Source organism: Sceloporus undulatus, chromosome 2 (assembly GCF_019175285.1).
Source record: "Sceloporus undulatus isolate JIND9_A2432 ecotype Alabama chromosome 2, SceUnd_v1.1, whole genome shotgun sequence".
NCBI classification, from domain to species: Eukaryota; Metazoa; Chordata; class Lepidosauria; order Squamata; family Phrynosomatidae; genus Sceloporus; species Sceloporus undulatus.
Genome location: NC_056523.1, coordinates 286,261,340 through 286,276,072, shown reverse-complemented (window position 1 = coordinate 286,276,072; position 14,733 = coordinate 286,261,340). Strand labels below are relative to the sequence as shown.

Here is a 14,733-nt window from a genome sequence, read left to right as displayed (position 1 = left end):
AATTTTATTTGTATACCGCCCTTCTGAAAATCAGGGCGGTGAACAGCATCTAATAACAATACAATTAATCAAAAGACCATACAAAATACATTAAAACAGTTCAATGGTTGGGGTGAGAGTGGGCTGTACAACACAGTGCCATATGCCTGACCTGCACCCCTTGTGGATTATTATTATTAACCTTTATTTATGAAGCGCTGTAAATTTACACAGCGCTGTACATGCAATCTTTTTAGTTAGACGGTTCCCTGCCCTCAGGCTTACAATCTAAAAAGACATGACACAGAAGGAGAAGGGAGTGGTGGAGGGAAAGGGTAAGAGGTCCAGCAGTTCCTCTCAACCTCCGAGGTCTGGACCAAGGCAGATGGACTGGAGGGAGGGCAAGGCTTCATAATGGATGGTTAATCATTATCCAGAGAAAATACATAATCACAAGTAGGATAATACATATACAGTACATAGGAATACAGGAAATGGATCAGTAGCATGCTCTACATGAGGCTGTCTTAAGTTTTCAGAACCTTTAGATCAGTGGTTCTCAACCTTCCTAATGCCAGGACCCTTTAATACAGTTTCTCATGTTGAAGTGACCCCCAACCATACAATAATTTTCATTGCTACATGCAAATATGTTTTCCAATGGTCTTAGGCGACCCCTGTGAAAGGGTCGTTCGACCCCCAAAGGGGTCCCGACCCACAGGTTGAGAACCACTGCTTTAGATGAACCAAAGAGCTACAGCTAAACTATTGACTAGCTCTAGTTTCAGGGTGCACACAGCTCCTTTTCTTACAATAGTCCCACCAGCTACAAGTCTGTTTCTGGTCACCTTAATTTATTGCAATGTTGCTGGATGACATGAGGAAGATTAAAACATCTACTCCCCGACTGTCAATAGAATGTATCCCCTTGTCTCCTTCTTCTCCCTCATGGCTGATGCCCTGTAAAGCCAGTTTGGGAAGTCTCTGCCAGCTTCTATTTAGCTATGTGACTAAGGTAGTAATAGTAATAGCAAGTACATTTCTATACCGCTTATCAGTGCACTTAAGCACTCCCTAAACAGTTTACAAAGTGTAAGCCAATTGCCCCCAACAATCTGGGTACTCATTTTAGCGACCTCCTTGGAAGGATGCAAACATGAGTTGAGCTTGAGCCCTTTTGCTGGTATTGAACTCACAAACTTATGGTTTGTGAGTGGCTGCAGTACAGGCATTTAACCACTGCACCACCAGAGCTCTAAGGTAGTTACATAACTAAAGAGCATGTGTAGAATTCTGCTCAAACTTTCTAACATAAGCTTTCATGGACTCCAGCTCATTTCATCAGCATCTGATGAAGTAGACCAGAGTGCATGAATGCTTATGCAAGAAACTTCTTTTTCTTGGTCTCAAAAATCTCTCTCTTTTCCCTTGTTTGTTTGTTCACTATCTTTGCTAGATAAAGAAACCTGTGATTTCAAAGGCTTGTAGATGTTTGTGCTTTTATGTGTGTGTCCAAAAGGTATTGCAATATGGTAGCCTGTCATTTTTGGTTTCCACATACCAAGTCTCCACTAACTGTACTGAAATGGCTCCTTCAGAATTTTATTCCCATTGATAAACGATCAATACATGATTTTATAGTACTGTAAGATTACACTGAGGATTTGACTGCATCCACACTGGAGAAATAATCCAGTTTGAGACCACTTTAACTACCCTAGGCCAGTCCTAGGGAATTCTGTGAACTGTAGCTCTGTGAGACATTTAGCCTTTTCGATCAAAGAGCTCTGGTGCCACAAACTAGTTTCCAGGATTCCATAGCACTGAGCCAGGACAGTTAAAGCAGTCTCAAACTGGATTATATCTGCAGTGTGTTTTGGACCTTTGATTAGTTTATCTGAGTTGCCTTGGGTTCCACTCTGGGATAAATGCAGAATAATAAATAATAGCAGCAGCAATGGCTTGAATTGCCATACCACAATACTGACATATGCTTAGCTTGTGATCCACTAAGACCCCTAGATCATTTTCACATTAACTGTTGTCAAGCCAGGTGTCACCCATCCTGTATTTAAGCATTTCATTTTTCCTGCCTAAACACAGTACATTTATCACGGTTAAAATGTATTTTGTAAGGTTTGGCCCAGTTTTCCAATATGTCAAGATTATTTTGAATTCTGATACTGTCCTTTGAGGTAGTAGCTACCCCCTCCTAATTTGGTTTTCTTGTTCTTACATTCAATAAGAAACCTTACCCTATCCTGAAAGAGATAATACACTCTGCCCCCAGCAACAAACCCCAAACCCACAGTGATGGAGAAAAGAATCAGCTTTGGAAATCTGCTACATTTCAAGGCCACCCTTCATTAGCTTTAACAGTGTCCATTAATATTTGGGACCTGTCCAGAAAATAACAGGTAAAATCTACCTTTCTCATTGTAAGCATTGCATCTTTATTTTACAAAATATTAGTTATCAGATGTGGTGTTTATAAACAATATACAATGACAAAGCCACAAAGGCCAAACAATAAAAAAAACAGTAGCATATTTCTTAGGAGAAAAGTTTATTGATCATCTTGATAACAAAACATGACTTTATGATCTGGGTCTCTCCTTTTTGCCTTTGTACAAGGCTAACAGAGAAACGTTTGCTACTTTAACAACCTTGAAACGAACTCCAGGAATGTCACCGACAGCATGACCTTTTCGACCAAAACCAGCAACCAGGACCTCATCATTCTCCTGAAATTGAAACAAGAGAAGTAATTATTTTTCTCTGAGTAAAGAGTCTCAAGTGCAGTTTGAACTGTGAACTCACCTGAATGCTGCCTCCCACAAGATTACAAATTTTGTGTAAGCCTGGTCACACCCACAATTTCTATCATCAATTCTTAAACCAACCTTACAGTAGGACAGCTAAATAAAAGGCACTCTGGACCTTACTGTACCCACCCTCAAAAAAGTACTGTACTGTGTTCTGGCAAACTGAAGTCCTACTCTAGTATTTTTAGGTATAAATAAGGTAAATATGTGAAGAAGGGTTGTGTGCTTCTTTGCACCGAGGAAAGCCAGGGGCTCCTACATGCAGTAGCTAATATGTGATAGTAAATACCAGTTTTCAAGAGTTTTGTAACTTCAAGGGACTAAGATAAACATAGCTGTATTCTTTCATGAGTGCAGTATTTCCACTCCCTTACAGTCTGCTTCCAATTTTTTCTGTTTTTTCCTTTATTCTGCAGGTGCATGTCTCTGATTACACTCTGGAAGAGCTTCAACTGGCCAGCATTCTTTTTATTATAGGGGTTGCAGACTTAGGGAAGTAGCACTTTGAACCTTATGCAACTTTCCTACTAATTCAATTATTATAAAGTTGAAGCACAAACCAGATTAAGTTTTACCAAAAGCGGTTTTTGGAATTGTTGTGCCTACAACTCAGATTCAAATTATGGTGACCTTAAGGCAAACCTAACAAGGTTTTATTGTCAAGATTTGTTCAGAGGGAGGAGGACACTGCCTCTTCTTCAGTGGCTTGGAGAGGGACAGTTGCCCAAGATCATGCAGTAGGTTAACATGGCCAAGTGGGGATCTGAACCCTGGTCTTCTGGAATACTACTCCACTACTCAAATCACTGTACCATGCTGTCTCTTTTGAACAGCAATCTTTTCAAAAAAAAATTTAACTAGGATTTTTTTTACCTCAATAAAATTCAAACAACCATCATTAGGAACAAAAGCTGTTATTTTCTTGCCATTCTTGATCAGCTGGACTCGAACACACTTTCTGATGGCAGAATTTGGCTGCTTAGCTTCTACGCCACTAAAAAGGAAAGAACAAATTGTCACACATACTGTATTTCTTCTATAGCAATCTAGTCATCCTTTTGATGAGGACAGCAAAACATTCAGTGGGTTCTCCATATCAGTGGGGTTTTGGGCCCCACAACGAATGCCAAAAAATGATTGACTGTGTCCCATATTATTCAGTGGCAGTGATGTGAACATAACACACTTCAGCACATGTGCGCAGTCACCACCACTGAATAATATGGGATGCTGCGATCCACAGGCAGTCAAATTCATGAATCTGAAGCTTGCTGATACAGAGGGCCCACTGTATACCAATTCAAGATAGAGGGTTGAATTCAATGTCTTTTTTGTGGCAGGAGCATTTTCTCAGCATAGTTCCACTCAAAACAGCCCCACAAGTGGAAAAAGGGGAGGCAAGCAACAGTTACTTATTTTCTGCCTTTCTTGCAGGCCTCAGGAGTACCTTCCTTGCTCTTCTAGAGATTTGCCCAACATCGAGAGCAAATGTTAAGGAGCCTTAGTGGAGCAAGTACTGCAGCCACAGCATTGCGAGTTCTGTTTGACTCAGCCTTCCATCGTTTTGGTAAAAACCTACCTAGTTGGGGGCAATTGGCTTACAGATTGTAAACCACGAGTGCAGTGTTTCACTATGAAGTGGTATAGAAATGTAAATGCTATTGCCATTAAAAAACAACAACCCTACTTCCACTTTCCCACCTACTCACATCCATTCTTCTGGATGAAAAATCTTCTACAGAAGAAACCTTAGCCATTACCCATTGGCCTTGCATGAGAAACAGCTGAACTTCACTGCATATGTCCCTAAACTTGTATGTCTTAAATATACAGAAAAGACAGAAGCCTTTCACATAGTGTACATGCTACATTTTACATCACAGACAATTAGGTACGAGGAACTAACTGTTGTGAAAAATGGGAAGGATGCAACTTGCCAATTTTACTTTTATTTGGAAGACATGTAAAATCAAAGGAAACAAAGTTAATGTTCCAAAATTTGTTTTATTCACTGAAACAGCTGAATGAATATGCAAGACTGGAAATCCATAAAGGGTTGAATTAAGTTTTCCAGCTGTTGGAGGGCAGAAAAAGAGAATATGTTAACACTGTTCCTTTACTATTGATGCTAACTACTTTATTTCCGTAAAATATTTGTATCCCACCCTATACCTGAGGATCTCAGGGTGGTGTATAATAAAATCAAATTGAAATAATTTAGAATAATAAAAAAATAGAAACATATTTTTAACTCTACTTTGCTTGGTCAGCTCCTTAGTACAATACAGGAAGTGGAGAAGATGCCACCTTTCCCAGTACACAAAACTTACACTTTTTCCAGGACAATGCCTTTGGCATGGGAAGCTCCTCCAAAAGGGTTGGCCTTCAGAGCAGTACCCAAATGGGCCTTCTTGTATTGTTTGTCATGCCATTTCTGGTCACGTCGGTGACTGCGCAGCTTCCTGGCTGTACGAAGCCCACGACACTTGCCTAGAAAACAACAATTTATAAGACCACCATGAACCTTATTAATCTTCTTGTCAAAATGTTGGCTTGCACTGCATATTCTCCATACTGTTTCCATCTTTCTTATCATAACTGCACTATAAATTTACAAATTACAGTGTGCCCGCGTCATAAGCAGGTTTGAGCATATGCTCAAACCTGTGGAGAGCTGCGTGGGAGCGATTGGGGCGACACATCCCATTTGAATGAATGGGGTGTGTGCCTGTGGCATACACGGGATTTGGCTTACGCGGGGGGCGGGGGGGGGGAACGTATCCCTGCGTAAGCCAAGGGCGCACTGTATTTGCTAATACAGAATCTGTTTTTCTTTGCATCAATGCACTTATAATATCCACTGCAGCCAATAAAATAAAAATAGGCCAGTTTATCTTACATGCTAGGAGCTCAGGTTTAGAGAACCTTGTTAGCGATATTTCATGACCACCAAACCCCCACTGGTGTATGTTAATTCTTATTTATTTAATTTATATCCCACCATCTCCTTGTACTGGACCCAAGGCAGCTTACAAGCAGTTAAAAGCAAGGTGTAGCTAAAAAAGTTATTTGTATAAAAACTGTAAAATCTTTAGTATTTCTGTAGTTCAAATGGATCATTTCCTAATACAACCTCAACTTGTGTGTTACAGAAAGAGAAAGCACTCCATCTGTACTTTAATTTAAAAAAGTACATTAATAATCAAAATTTAAGATTTTCAGATACTGAACTGGATGATAATATTTTAACAACAAAAATGAAGTATATCTGACACTGAAAGAACTGGGCCAATGTCTTTACAATTAACATGCCTGCAGCTTGAATAATGAAGGAATACTGTTCATGCTTCCAATTCTTGGTTTACATACACACTGATATGCTCCAAAATACTGTAGTCCTGTTTTGCCTCAGTGACCAACCAGAGGCAGGGCACAACACTTCCCATGACATTGTTCCTCAGGAACACTACCATTTGGCAAAGTCAGTTGTTGAAGTACAACTCCCAGATGGCCCAGCCAGTTCTAATTTAAAAAGCAATGTGACTTATACTGCCACGGACTGAGGTTAAGTTTCATATAGCTGTGAGCAGCGGCCACTGGGACACCTCTCAAAAGCCACATCTATCAAGCCCCTATATGGTTCAGGGTCCAGGCTATCTGGCAGACTGTATCTCTCTGAATGAGGCAGCCTGGGCTCAGAAATCGCCAGGAGAGGCCCTTCACTCAGTCCCACCACTATCACAAGCATGGTTGGTGGGGATGTGAAAGAAGGCCTTTTTGGTGGCTGTCTCCTTCTTGTCCTTCCATCAGCAGGCTAACATCTTTTTATTCAGACAGGCCTTGAAAACAAAGCTCTTGAAGAACAGGCAATGGTGGAGTCTCCTTCTTTAGAGGTTTTTAAACAGAGGCAGGATGGCCATCTGTCAGGGGTGCTTTGATTGTGTGTTCCTGCATGGCTGAATGGGGCTGGACTGGATGGTCCTTGGGGGCTCTTCCAACTCTATGATTCTAATTGTGTTAACTGTTCTTTGTTTTGGCCTTCAAACCCCAAGAGCCTCAGCCAACATCAGAGACTTATGGGAGCTGAAGTCCAAATCATCCAGAGGACCAAAAGTTGGGAACAACTCAGTGCTTTTAAAAGGTCTTTTTGATTGCATGTTATTCTTTAATTGAAATGGGACTGGTTTTAATACTGGATTGGTACTTTAAATCTATGTCAATGTTCTCTTTTTGTATGTTTTGAATTGTATTGATCTTTCAGATTGTCAGACTTTTGGGTCCCAAATTTTTGTGGGGGAGGAGGGACATGAAAAACTTTGGTTTCACCCAGTGTGTGTGTGTGTATATATATATATATATATAGAGAGAGAGAGAGAGAGAGAGAGATTAGGAATGAGAACAGCATTTATGAACTAGATAAGATCTTATAGAATAAAGATATAGAACTGAGCACTACAGTCAGAATCATACAAGCCATTATATTGCCCATTATCACGTATGGATGTGAGATCTGGACAGTAAAGGAAGGGAAATCAATTCATTTGAGATGCGATGCTGGAGAAGAGTGTTGAGGATCCCATGGACAGCCAAAAAGACAAACAAAGAGGGTCCCTGAACAGACCAATCTTACCCAAAGAGTCCTCATTCATTGCTGGAAGGAGGTCTCAAGCGGAGAGCCCTGGGGTTTGTGTCCTGGGAACATTCTTCTTCAACCTATTGCCCAGTGGCTTAGATCACTCCTTCCAAAGGCTGGCCTCCCAGGTTTTTGGATTTCAGCTCCCAGAATCCCAGACCATTGGCCAAGATGGCTGAAGTTGTGGGAGATGAGGTCCAAAACACCTGGAAGGCCAGAGTTTGGGAATCGTTGGAGGACATTCCTATCTTGCTGCATTTGAAACAGAACTGGAAGGGGAGGCTAATACACTGGGAGAGAGGGACAGAATTCAAAAGCACCCAGAGAAACTGAAAATATTGGGCAGGAACATACTGTACAACTAGACAAGATCCTAATATGTGTGTGTGTGTGTGTGTGTGTGTGTGTGTATTCACACACTCACACACACATATATATATATATGCTGTAGCTGCTGCATAATCGGTGGAAAGGCTGAGCCCTTCCTCCGCCTGCAGTGGCGCTGAGATCCAGGGAGGCCGCGTGGCGAGGGCCCCTCCTGGCTTCCCTCCCTCCCTCCCTCCTTCTCCCGCGTGGCGCCGTCCTGAGGGCGCAGAGGGCGAAGGCAGTGCCGAGAGCGAGGCAGGGGAGGGAGAGGCCGCCCTTCTCTCGCTCCGGATCCGGAGCCACTCACCCATCGTGCCGACCGTCGACGCCGAGGAGGAAGGAAAGACCCAGAAGCCTCCGCGGCAGGGAGTCGGCCTCGCTTGGAGGCCCTCCCCTTCCCAGCCCCCGGCCGGGAAAGGCCAGGCTACTCTGCCGCCTGCCGCCACCAGGGGCCCCCTCTCGCTTCACAGGAGCACTGTGGGAAATGTAGTCCGCCCGGGAACCTCGCCGTCGCCAGCAGCAGCAATTGTGGCCACAAGCCCCAAACCCACAAGGCAGGAACCCGCGGAATACGTGCCTCTCCAGAGGCACGTATTCCTTGGGTTCCTGCCTTGTGGGTTTGGGGCGTATATCACACCTGGGTCACCCAGGGGGCTTTTATACTTGAGCTGAGACTTGAACCCTGGTCTCCAGAGTCATAGGTACAAAACACACCGCAGAAATAATCCAGTTTAAGACCGCTTTAACTGCCCTGGCTCAGTGCTAAGGAATCCTGGGAACTGCAGTATATTGTGGCCCCAGAGCGCTCTCTGACAGAGAAGGCAGAATGTCTCACAAACACTACACTTCCCAGAGTTCCCTCCCTAGCATCGAGTCTGGGCAGTTAAAGCTGTCTCAAACCGGGTTATTTCTGCAGTTTGTTTTGGACCATTTTTGACTGAAGGCAATGGTCCCCAAACTGGGCTCTTTAAATGATTTCGGACTTCAGCTCCCAGAATCCCAGACCATTGGCTAATATGGCTGAGGACTCTGGGAGCTGAAGTAAAAAAAACGCCATTATTTCTTAAAGGGCAGAGTTTGGGGACCGTGTCATGGGGCTTCCTTAGCAAGTTTCTGCAAAGAGGGTTTGCCTTTGCCATTGCTTTCCCTTGAGGCCGAGAGAGTGTGCCTTGCCCAAGTGGGGGCTTTTATGCTGGAGCTAGGACTTGAACCCTGTTCTCTAGAGTCCAACACTCAAACCACAACACCACACTGGCTCTTTCCCCAGCACTTTAATTCCCAACTAGGCAAATCCAGGTTGATTTCCTTGTACTGTATTACTGAATACAATGAGGTATTTTTTCACCATCGAGAGTATCATGCCTAGAGCGTCTCCAGGCAAAGAGCGACCAGACCAACATGGCGGTTTTCCGGTTTCAGACCGGAAGTTGGGGCTGTTCAAGGTTTTTTTAATAGGATTTTTAACTTTTAGCTTGTACAGTCTTAGTGGGGGGGGGGGAATTTGCTCCACTTTGGGCGCACGCTCCCTGTTTTAAACTGTACTTTGGCCTTCAGTTTTACTTCAGTGAGTTATTTAGAACCCCTGGCGAGTCAGGCGTTGGAGTAGCCACCCTCCGGCAGCTGTACGGAAACCCAGCGAGGACCCCGCGAAGGGTGGCTACTCCAACGCCTGACTCGCCAAAGTCTTTTTTGTCCCATTCCTCTCCAGCTGCAAAATGGGTGAGTTTTTGGTGGAAAGGCTTTTATTTCTGTCGGAGGCGACTTTCTAGGGCTCTTCCCCATCCTTTCCCAATGGACTGAGTAACCATAGAGTCTGTTGATGGGGGTTTTGCCATAGGTTGCATTTCAATGAATGGCTTTCCTGCATTTGTACACGTGTCTTCCATTCTGACGTACACACACACACACACACACACACACACTGTGTGTGTGTGTATAGTGTGTTTGTGTGTATTATTACCTATGTACAATCATATTTAGGAATCTATTTCACATAATATCCCACATACAGTATGTAATAAATCACATTGATTATCCATTCAATACTACCTTATCTAAATCTTATTCTTTACAGACCATTTAATGTTAACTAAACCAGTAATTAAAAAAAAAACCACACATAAAAGTATTATTAATATCTTCATTCTTCTTGCTGTCTTCTTTTTATCACATACTATTATTCATTCTGCAAAGGTATATTAAAATGCAATTAATTAACAATACTATTATCTTCATATTACTCTACCCTTCAGAATTGTAACTCTTCCTGCAGAAGTAAAACACTTCAAAAGGAGGGTAACTCTTAAGGTTCTTGGACTGAGGAAATAATGCGGTTTGACATCAATTTTAACACTCAGAAGGTATAGACACACGGCGGTTTGATACCACTTTTAACTGCCGTGTCTGTATCCTAAAGAATCCTGGGATCTGTAGTTTGGTGAGGTATTCAGCCCGGTCTGTGAGAGAGACCTCTGGTGCCTCGACAAACTACAGATCTTGGGATTGCGTAAGATAGAGTCTTGACAGCAAAAGTGTTGCCAAACTGCATTAATTCTGCAGTGTGGATACACCCATGGGATCCTGGGAATTGTAGTTTCTTGTGGCACCAGAGCTCTTTGACAGAGAAGGCTAGGATATCTCACAAAAACTACAAATCCCAGGATTCCATACCATTGAGCCATGGCAGTTAAAGCAGTGTCAAACAGCATTATTTCAGCAACAGAGATTGGACCAAAGTTTGAGCATCAGGACACAGCCTTGAATGGAGTCTGGTAGTAGTAGATTGAACTCAGCAGTGTATTGAATAATGAGTGCTTGGTAACTACAGTGGTCTCTCCACATTCGCCGGGGACCTCTGTGGATGTGGAAAAACTGCAAATAACTGTAAATTTACAGCGCTTTATAAATAAAGGTTAATAATAATAATAAATAAAAAGCCACTACCATATATGCTTGACTATAAGCCGACCTCATGTATAAGTCGAGGGCAGGTATTGGGGCCAGAATTATGAATTTTGGTATGACCCATGGATAAGTCGAGGGAAAAGTTTAGCAGCATGTACATCCAAAGGATGTAAAGGATGAAGCAAAGGAAAACAATGCCAAAGAGCTTACAAAATTGCAGCAGCCATAACTATTTGTGCTCATACTAGATCGATGAGAATAGAATAGAAGGAGATCAGTGCTTCCAGGGCAGATTAAACTTGCCATTCAGCAGGGGATGGTTTTACATATGTATGATTTAAATTACAGTGCTTACATTGGCCTGTGGATCAGTCAACTCAGGTATTTTGAATCAGTTTTTCTAACCTAAATTTCTAGACTTGTACATGAGTACAGTGCGCCCGTGTCATAAGTGGGTGTTCTATATGTGGAAATCAGACTTTACTGGGCTCTGAGTGAAAACTTACGTTTTTCATTTCCAGGTTTTTAAACTAAGGTCCAAATCACACTGCAGAAATAATCCAGTTTGAGATCGCTTTAACCTCCCTGGCTCAATGCTAGGGAATTGCGAGACATTTAGCTTTCTCTGTCAGAGAGCTCTGGTGCCACAATAAACTCCAGTTCCTAGGATTCCCTAGCACTGAGCCAGGACAGTTAAATCAGTCTCAAACTGGATTATTTTTGCAGTGTGTTTTGCACCTAAGTTTTACTACTGGATTCTCTATTGCTTCTTGCTTTCTGCTGCTAATTTTCATTATTATTAAAAGACTCCCTCCTTTGGTTTTGTCCTTTCAGGCAAGTGTCGTGGGCTTCGTACAGCTAGAAAACTACGTAATCACCGCCGGGAACAGAAATGGCATGACAAACAGTACAAGAAGGCCCATTTGGGTACTGCTCTGAAGGCCAATCCTTTTGGGGGAGCTTCCCATGCCAAAGGCATTGTCCTGGAAAAAGTGTAAGCAGTACTGTTTTCTCTCTCTAATGAACCGGGGAATGAGAGAGGAAGAAAAGAGAAGCTGTGAATTTCTATTTTGGCAACAGACAGGATCTTGAAATGTCACTCTGATATATAGTATGGTATACCTTTGACCTTTACTGTAAGTTCAAGGCAGTGTATATTGTGTGTTTTTTTCTGCAAATTCAATTTTTTAAAAAGCAGTGCAGATCATTGATGCCAATGAGCTTAAGGAACCTGAGTTTCAGTAGTGATGAAGATCTTGGAGCACAAGGGTCCCCATCATGTTGAAGGGTGTATGTGTTAGGATGGTGTCTTTTTGCCACCAAAGAGAGAGGCTGGAAGCCACTGGTGAGGGTTTCTATGACCAAGATCCTTCTGTGCATGGTTGTGCAGTATGTTGTTTTGTTTTTTCATCAGCAGTGAGTAAAAATCTCAAATATGGCCAATCAATATGCAAAGAGCAGCTAGATTTGGAATTGATGAGTCCCAAGTATCTCTGTTCCCTTAGACAGGCCCAGTCTGGACACATCAGCATTGATGTGCTTGTTTAGCTAATCTATGTGCTTCCATATAGCTGTGTATGGTTGACTTTAGGGGAGAAACTAAATACACAGCTTGTTGTTGTTGAATCCTGAACGGAATCAAACCAGCAACACTAGTAATATGGTGGCAGGTCTGTTTTAACACTCCTCACTGGCCTTACTCATGACTGTTTTGTAATATTGTAATGCATGGTTTTGTCACAGTGACTTTAAAAGCTGGACAGTGAAGGTACAACGTACTTTTAAAAATTACCTGGCAGCGAGGAGGGAACATTTTCTTTTCAACTTTGCTAATAAAGCAGGCCTTACTGTGGCATAACTTTCCCTCTAAAAATATGTAATAAGTATAATGAACTCCATCTGTCATTGTTTTCTGTATCCCACTGCACCCATGTATTCACAAAATCTGCTTCAAGACTCTCAGACTTCCAGAGCATGGGGGGGGGGGATTTGATACAGCATGCTTTCAAAACCAAATATTAACCCATTCTTTTTTTTATTTCTTGTTATGTTTTGGTATTGTATTCTGTTTAGTCTTCTGACTGAGAGTGCAATACTTAGATATTTACTTATCCATCTCATTAAGGCTTCATCTTCACTGCAGAAATAATCCAGTTTGGCACCAATTTAACTGCCATGGCTCAATGCTATGGAATTCTGGGAATTTTAGTTTTGTGAGATATTTAGCCTTCTCTGTCAGGAAGCTCTGGTGCCATAGAAAACTGCAAATCTCAGAATTCCATACCTTTTAAGCCATGACAGTTAAAGTGGTCTCAACCTGGATTATTTCTGCAGTGCCTAAATTCACTTAGGTTTACTCCCAGGTGAGTAGATGTAGGGTTTCAGTCCAGTACAAACTACTTATTGCTCAAAACTTGTGCATTTACCTGGTAGTAAAGGTCCACTGGATTCAATAATACTTCTCAGTTCATACACATCAAACTGGGCTATGAGTTTATTGAAACTTGACAGGCCTGGATCTGTGTGAAACTGCATTTTTTTTTTTTTTGCAATTTCATTGTTATTTGCAGTAAAGGGGGCAATAAATAATGAATACAGTGGTACCTCGGGATACGAAATACCCAGGTTACGAAATTTTCGGGATACGAAAAAATCCCATAGGAAAACATTGTTCCGGGTTACGAATGTTTTTTCGGGTTACGAAAAAACTTTTGGTGCTTTTTTCTGCTTTTTCGCACGGAATCGCGGCTTTTCCCCATTAGCGCCTATGGCAATTCGGCTTACGAAGGCTTTTCGGGTTATGAACGGTGCCACGGAACGAATTAATTTCGTAACCCGAGGCACCACTGTAATTTTGTATGATTTTCTGATCTAATTTTAATTTTAAAGTCTTTCATCAAATCATGAATGAGGTAGACTTTAAAAATAAAAACTAAGTGCTAACAAATACTTGAGATACATATAGAAATGTAGCTTAGAAGCATTTCTAAGAAATGTATCTTGTATTCTTAATGTTTCAGCGGAGTAGAAGCTAAGCAGCCAAATTCTGCCATCAGGAAGTGTGTCCGAGTCCAGCTCATCAAGAATGGCAAGAAGATAACAGCCTTTGTTCCTAACGATGGTTGTTTGAACTTCATTGAGGTGAATGAATGCATTTGAGAAATTTGAGTTCTGTTGGTTGATAACTGTTAGGGATAATGGATTAATAAATCAAACTGTTTTATTACCTTCTTTATAGTTACAAAGGCTTGCAAATGTGAACAAACATTTCTTTCTTTTTAATTGTAGGAGAATGATGAAGTCCTAGTTGCTGGATTTGGTCGGAAGGGTCATGCTGTTGGTGACATTCCAGGAGTTCGCTTCAAAGTTGTTAAAGTAGCCAATGTTTCTCTGTTAGCGTTGTACAAGGGAAAAAAAGAGAGACCCCGATCATAAGTTCTGCAATGGTGTTGTAATAAACATTTTCATTTAACAAGACACTTCTAGGATGTTTTTTTACAGTAATTTTAATTTTTCATAATTTGAATATTTTACGGCAAACACTTTTGAAACCAAAGGGGTGTATAACTCTTAATATATCTCTACTGCTTCAGTTCGTAAAAATGGATTCAAATCCTTGCTTAGCCAAACTGAGTTCACTGAAACTGTCCCTCCCAGCATGTACATATGGTTGCTGCTCCACTTGCAAAAGAATTGTACTCTATACAGAAGTAGAATTTTTTTTCATAAACAACACTTTTTAAAAATGCGTTTTAAAATTTGATTTTCTTAGTAGATATGTTAAACTTGCTAATTAAGAGTGGTCTTATTTATAAAAGCTTGTTTTTATGATAAGTTCTTATTTTTAAGAGAAACAGTGTACAAGGTTAGACAATCCACATGTATTGGATTAAGGAATATGAGATTTTGCCTGCCGTCTTAAATTGTTGTGCTCTCAGTTTTAAAATTCTCACTTTAAAGGAGCAAGCCTTTGCATCCTTCGAGAAATAAATCTCTTTGACATTAGTATGGAATAATGTTGAGTAA

The 14,733-nt window shown here is 41.4% G+C and overlaps 2 protein-coding genes across 2 annotated transcripts; one reads left to right on the top strand and one right to left on the bottom strand.

Moving 5' to 3' along the window:
* Positions 1 to 2,528: 2,528 nt before the first annotated feature.
* LOC121922186 (40S ribosomal protein S23) lies at positions 2,529 to 8,264 on the bottom strand. Its single transcript, XM_042451281.1, has 4 exons — positions 8,111 to 8,264; positions 5,135 to 5,294; positions 3,678 to 3,798; positions 2,529 to 2,723 (listed from the first exon to the last, which is right to left on the bottom strand). The coding sequence occupies exons 1-4, from the start codon at positions 8,112 to 8,114 to the stop codon at positions 2,577 to 2,579; spliced, it is 432 nt and encodes a 143-aa protein (XP_042307215.1). The 5' UTR covers positions 8,115 to 8,264; the 3' UTR covers positions 2,529 to 2,576.
* A 1,148-nt stretch (positions 8,265 to 9,412) lies between these two features.
* Positions 9,413 to 14,184, top strand: LOC121922187 (40S ribosomal protein S23). Its single transcript, XM_042451282.1, has 4 exons — positions 9,413 to 9,522; positions 11,542 to 11,701; positions 13,728 to 13,848; positions 13,996 to 14,184. The coding sequence occupies exons 1-4, from the start codon at positions 9,519 to 9,521 to the stop codon at positions 14,140 to 14,142; spliced, it is 432 nt and encodes a 143-aa protein (XP_042307216.1). The 5' UTR covers positions 9,413 to 9,518; the 3' UTR covers positions 14,143 to 14,184.
* The last annotated feature ends 549 nt before the right edge of the window (positions 14,185 to 14,733 follow it).

Excerpts from the sequence above, each read along its gene's own strand:
- LOC121922187 (XM_042451282.1), top strand. Across the intron at positions 11,702-13,727 it reads GGCATTGTCCTGGAAAAAGT|CGGAGTAGAAGCTAAGCAGC; the intron begins GTAAGCAGTACT and ends TTAATGTTTCAG. Across the intron at positions 13,849-13,995 it reads GTTGTTTGAACTTCATTGAG|GAGAATGATGAAGTCCTAGT; the intron begins GTGAATGAATGC and ends TTTTAATTGTAG.
- LOC121922186 (XM_042451281.1), bottom strand. Across the intron at positions 3,799-5,134 it reads GGCATTGTCCTGGAAAAAGT|TGGCGTAGAAGCTAAGCAGC; the intron begins GTAAGTTTTGTG and ends TTTCCTTTTTAG. Across the intron at positions 2,724-3,677 it reads GTTGTTTGAATTTTATTGAG|GAGAATGATGAGGTCCTGGT; the intron begins GTAAAAAAAATC and ends TTTCAATTTCAG.